This window comes from Mchenga conophoros, linkage group LG1 (genome assembly GCF_057382185.1).
Source record: "Mchenga conophoros isolate Kocher_MC1m ecotype Shallow Benthic linkage group LG1, M_conophoros_male_GT1.1, whole genome shotgun sequence".
Lineage (NCBI taxonomy): Eukaryota > Metazoa > Chordata > Actinopteri > Cichliformes > Cichlidae > Mchenga > Mchenga conophoros.
In genome coordinates, this window is record NC_140526.1 from 14,762,501 (window position 1) to 14,768,019 (window position 5,519).

The 5,519-nt window shown below is 50.5% G+C and overlaps 1 protein-coding gene across 1 annotated transcript; it reads right to left on the minus strand.

Annotated features, from left to right (window-relative positions):
• Positions 1–496: 496 nt before the first annotated feature.
• Positions 497–4,984, minus strand: LOC146583108 (major histocompatibility complex class I-related protein 1-like). Its single transcript, XM_085278521.1, has 3 exons — positions 4,891–4,984; positions 695–1,559; positions 497–596 (listed from the first exon to the last, which is right to left on the minus strand). The coding sequence occupies exons 1-3, from the start codon at positions 4,982–4,984 to the stop codon at positions 497–499; spliced, it is 1,059 nt and encodes a 352-aa protein (XP_085134647.1).
• Positions 4,985–5,519: the final 535 nt, after the last annotated feature.

Consider the following 5,519-nt stretch of genomic DNA (forward strand, 5'->3'; position numbering starts at 1 on the left):
CGCGGTGGTGGCTTTTACAAAAATATACACACACTGCATGAAAAGAGCATGAAATATCCCCTAAATAAAGCAGAGTCCTATGAAAACAATGTGTTGTATACACAGATGTCATGGTTTACGGTCTACGATATGTTCTAGAAAATAAAGTGCGGTAACAATCAATGGTGTCTGTTACCAACACCACCGTAAAACACACACATGTCGTCCGATGTTGTTAGCCATCCGAGATTCATTCGGTCCTCAGGACCCCCAACCGTTACGTTTTCCTCTGCTAATGTACAAGTTAGAAAAGAAACAAGCCGTGTTCAGTTGAAAACAAAGTTTATTTAATGTTGTGTCGTAACACACTCAAACAGAATAACTGATAGAACACTGAATCTGGGACACTTGCTGCCACACATACACCTAAAGACAACAGTAGAGGTTTTATTGAAACATAGATCATTTCTTGAGACATACACGCATACGAGGCACTATGTATCAAACTCCAGATGTCTCATCTCCTAGCCCGTGGTGTTGTGGGCAACGATCGGTTTGGTTTACAATGTGTCCAGTCCTCCGTTTTCGTACGATACACACCACCACCAGACACAAAGCTACAGTGCACAAACACAACACTGTTGACATTAAGGCCCACGGCAAAACAGCGTTCGGCCAGCCAAGTGCGCGAAGAGTTTGGCGATCCCCCGCTCGCCAGTGTTTGACAATGTGACACCCCGTGTCTTCCTCCGACACGTGGCAGGTGAAGTTCCCCGTGTCAGATGGTAAGATATCCACAGCGATGCGTCGTTGAAACGTGTCGTCGTCGTTTGGGAGAGTGTCAAACACCTTAAGTCCGTCCTCAGTGTCGAGAACTCGGCCGTTTCTCATCAGCCTCATCGCAGCCGTGTTTGTGGAGAAACCAGAGGCCAGACAAATCAATGTGAGAGTAGTGCCGTTTGTCTTCAGCGTAAACACGTACACGTCAGGGGCGGTTGCCCTTTCTCTGGGTCCCCGTTTGCTGTATTCAACAAACCTAGTCAACCAGTCGATACACTCGCCGTGCAAGTAGCCGATGGTGTATTCTGTCAATAGGGTCACAGCGTTCCATTTGTCCACGATGGTTTTCGCCACTTCGGTTTCAGCCGACCACCTTCCTGTGACATAATCAAAAGACATTAAATCGTCACCATCGTAAGCGTACTTATCCACCCCACTGACAAACCGCAGCCTCTCCTCGGAGGGGTTCGTTTTCCCGTAACATCCGTGCAACCACTGTAGAACATGTAGATCCCCATCGGACGCAGAGTGTCCCGTCAGAGTCATCACGACATCTAGGTTAACGCCAAACCATTGCTGCTTGCTGAGTCGACTCTGCGTGCCCTTAGCCCAGTAGTCACTAGTTAAGCGTTCTCGAGCCCAGTTTGTTGTGGGGGTTTTCCGTGGGTTGTCAGTGTCAAAACGGTCAAAGGGTTTACCGTCCACTAGACCTATTGCTGTAAACTTGTGCACACCCGGCAATCCAAGGTCTGCGGACAGCGCTGTATAAATGTAGATCAGCGAATGAGTTGCCGAATTCACTGTCAGCATACGAGTAACAAAGTACAAAAAACACATACCACTCGTCCATCGTAAGAACTACCTCAAGTATGTACGGTGTGCAAATGCAAGTGAGTCCAACTCTCCCAGTGGTCGGGCAAATACACTCGCCAACGGTTCGGTCGTCTCACAACAAAGCTCGCTGTCCGACCGACAATCTCACCCCCCGGCTGTCGTGTTTTTTGCATCGACCACATATATACCCAGCTAAGGCCTAGCCATCCCCACGTGTGTCGGTCTTTTGTAAGAAACGAACGCTGTAACTGAGAGGTCTGTCACTTACAGTTGTCCAATGTGTGTGATTTTATATACAAGCACAGCACGGTAAACGCAGAAGCGGGGTGTGCGTGTTTCACCGCAATGGCAAAAGTCAGTGTTTGCACTGTTAGAAGAGCAAGCGGACGGACTAGACTGAAATGAGAGGCCCACGCATAACAACAACATGTAACATTTCATGTAGGTTTATTATTACAAGCAGTGTGATAACAAGCCGATACAATACAATACAGTGAACACTTTGCCCCGTTCTACTATTCGGGGTACCACAGCCTAAGAGTTGCGGCCTTTCGCCTCGCATCCGTGTCATTGGTCTTGCACCACAGAAGACAATCGCTGCCGTTGGGTTCCGTCCGAAAGACCTCTCCCAGACGCGGCATGACGGCCATCCGCTCGTCGACCAGCCTTCCAAAGTCACCGCGTTCATCCTCGATTGTGACACACACAAGCTTGTCCTCCTCGGCTTCATATTCGCAGTCGTCGTACGCTGTCTCGCGGTTTCGCATGTCACCCCACAAGCCAGGCTGCTCGACGACCCATCTCGATCCGAAGTAATCCCTGTAAGCAAGCCACAGCTGTCGAGCAAGCGCTTCCGCGTCCGCCGCCGCCTTGCCGTCGTCTTCTAACAGCAGTGTTATACGTGATCCCACCTCGGCCACTCTGTCCACGTACACGTACCAACGAGCCCATCCGACCAGCAAAGCCTCGAGCTTCGAGCCAAAACTGCACCATGTGAAATCCGTCAAGGCACAGCACACTCAGGTCTTCTAGGTCCATAAAGTCTACGCAATCGGGCGCCGTTTCGCCCCATTCCTCCGGGTACTTGATCCTCTGTAACATCTTGCCAGACAACATGTGTATCTTCAGGATGTCGTCGGCCCAAGGGTTATACACTGTCCAAGGCTTTGTCATTTCTCCGTCGGGGAACACCAACCTCGGGTGTGTTAAACGTATGCTGTGCACTTGCGGCATCATGGCTTTGCTCTGCTGCTGCTGCTGCTGCGTTATACACCGACACTGTCACAGAGTTAGCTTCACTGTCTTGCAATCACATCCATACAGCTTATATAGCATCCCACAGCTCGACACCTACACAGGTCGGGGATAAGATGCCGTCTCAGACACGTCCTTCTCGTCGCACGGGTGTCCAATGTAGCACTTTCGCTCTCCTTGGTTTCGGTGGGTATTGAATCGCCAAAGGCATCACGATCGCAGGTCTCTGGATGTCTGTATTTGATACAGAACGTAACCGCAGGCGGCGAAAGCGAGGAACGGCCCTGACAGTCTCAGAAGCAGTGAACTATACATACCCACACATAAGCAGTACCGGTCGAATGTCAGCTCTTATTGTACCTGCCCCCGTACCAAAATGAGCTTACGTTCAGATGACATAGAAAATGCGCTTGAATTTGTAGCCGATGTATGAGAGAACACAGAGACCAAACACAGAGGATCACACGCAGAACAACCAGAATGTAACATTCCATTTAGTTTATTACGGTCAGCAATGGTGATACAATGCACACAGTAACATTTGTGACAGCCCTCAGTCCACCGCAATCCTTTACGTGGCTTCCAAAAACATCAGGTCGTTTGTTATATTGCTATCAACATTGTGGTGCGATCAGAAAAAGACACACATCAGGTCAGGTTTTTATTACAGTCAGCATTTGGATACGATGAAAAAACACAACAGTAATACAATTAAGCGTAAAGCAGAGAGTGTGACACGACGATAGGCTGCCCGGCACACTAGCCGCGGTCTAATCTGTCGATTCTTCTACTGTTTGCGGGTACCACAGCCTAATCGTCGACGCCTTTCGCTTGTCATCAGCGTCGTTGGTGTGACACCACAGAAGACACTCTCCTTCGTGTCGTTCGGTCCGATAAACCTCGCCCATACGCGGCATCACGGTCATCCGATCGTCAACCACTCGCCCAAAGTCGCCTCGCTCGCCCTCGATGGAGACACACAGCAGTTTATCCCGTCGGTTTTCGTATTCGTGTTCCCCATACATGATGTCGGGTTTACGCGTATCCCCCGGCCGCCCAGGTTGCTTGACAACCCATTGCCATTTAAAGTATGTCTTGTAAGCAAGCCATAGCTTCCTCGAGAGGACCTCTGCGTCCGCCACCGTTTTGCCCTCGCCATCTAGCAGCAGGGTCATACTCCATCCCACACCAGTCACCCGATCCACGTGCACGTACCAACGAGCCCATCCGGCCATGAACGACTCGAGTTTACAATGAAACCAAAAGTCCACCATGTGAAAGCCGTCTAAGCACATGTCGCTCATGTCTTCCAGGTCCACGAGGGCTATGTGACGGGGTGCCATCGCAGCCAACTCTTCCGGGCATTTGATCCTGTCCAACGTGTTAGCAGATAACATGTGTGTTTTCATGATGTCTTCAGCCCAAGGGCGGCACAGGAACCACACGCGGCGTATCTCGCTGTCCGGGAGCCCCGTCCTTGGGTGCACCAAACGTACGCTGTAGACCTGCGACATGACAGTATCTGTGTCTCCGTTACACACGGCCGCTGTCAACCCTTCGTCTCAAAGCGTCTGATGGCAGTTGTGGATCTGTCCAGGTTATAATACCGTTCTCAGTAGGGGTGAAACAGCGAAGAACAACCCAGTCGGCCACCGACCTGTATTATATGTGCTATGCGTGCTGTTGTACTGGCACCGTGTGTCGTGTAGACGTACGGCTGCGGTACAAAACGCGACACGCATCCCAGCATTTTCTAGCGCTATTCACAACGGTGATGGTATCGACAATGGCGAACCTGGTGTACGCAGTAAGCGATCCAGCCCGTTCCTAAGTTGTCGCGTCCGAGCGCTGGTTCTACAGCCATCATCGGGGCCACCTATCCGAAAGTAATCGTGGTCAAACAACGCTCAACCGCTCGATGTCTTTTAGTGAAAGAGAACGACCTTAGAGGAAAACTCATGTACTGACACAATGAAGACCAAGCGTCAAAGTCTGACTACTAGCCCCTTTTCCCCGTTCCCCACGACGACATACGTGGCTCACGATGGAGTCGTTCGATCGCAACGACAAGAAGAAGAAGAAGAAGAAGAAGAGGATTCGCCTCTCCCAAGCAGACCACGGTACGCTCGAAGAGCATGTACAGGAGGTGCGATCGACACCGGGAACAACAGAGCGCTTCGAACCAGTGCAGGGTTCACCCGAGAAGTACTGGGACAGATACAAAAGAAATGCAGCGGTTCAAGCCGTGGCTCCGTTCGACAAGACGTGCACATGTGCCGCTTGTAATGCTGCAAACAGCGCCCGCTACGCTCCCGACGTAGCCCACGAAATGGCACGGCGCAGAACAAACACGGCGAGACTCGTATTCCAGCACTACGAATGGATTTTCGATCCACCGCAACCAAGTAACCACCATCACGATCAATGAACAGTCGCAGCTATCCCCAACAAAGCACTTCGCCAAGGCGGTGGAACGGGACAGCGGACGTGGAGTAATGTCTTATGTCAATCGAGAGTGCACCGTTGTCTGTGTCGTTATCTGTCTCGTACCATTTGCTACCTTCCAATAGAATGTAATGTGATGATGACGAGGAATAAAGAGCAGTGGATGCAAAGATATCGTTCTACCATGCGTTGTTTTTTTTTTTTTGTCTGTCACACAAGTTAGTGTC

Coding starts and splice junctions, on each gene's coding strand:
- LOC146583108 (XM_085278521.1), bottom strand. CDS start 4,984: ATGCTCTTCGAGCGTACCGTGGTCTGCTTGGGAGAGGCGAATCCTCTT. Junction 1,560..4,890: donor TGCGATCGAACGACTCCATC/GTGAGCCACGTA, acceptor GTATGCTGACAG/TGAATTCGGCAACTCATTCG. Junction 597..694: donor TGTCACATTGTCAAACACTG/GCGAGCGGGGGA, acceptor TGTGCACTGTAG/CTTTGTGTCTGGTGGTGGTG.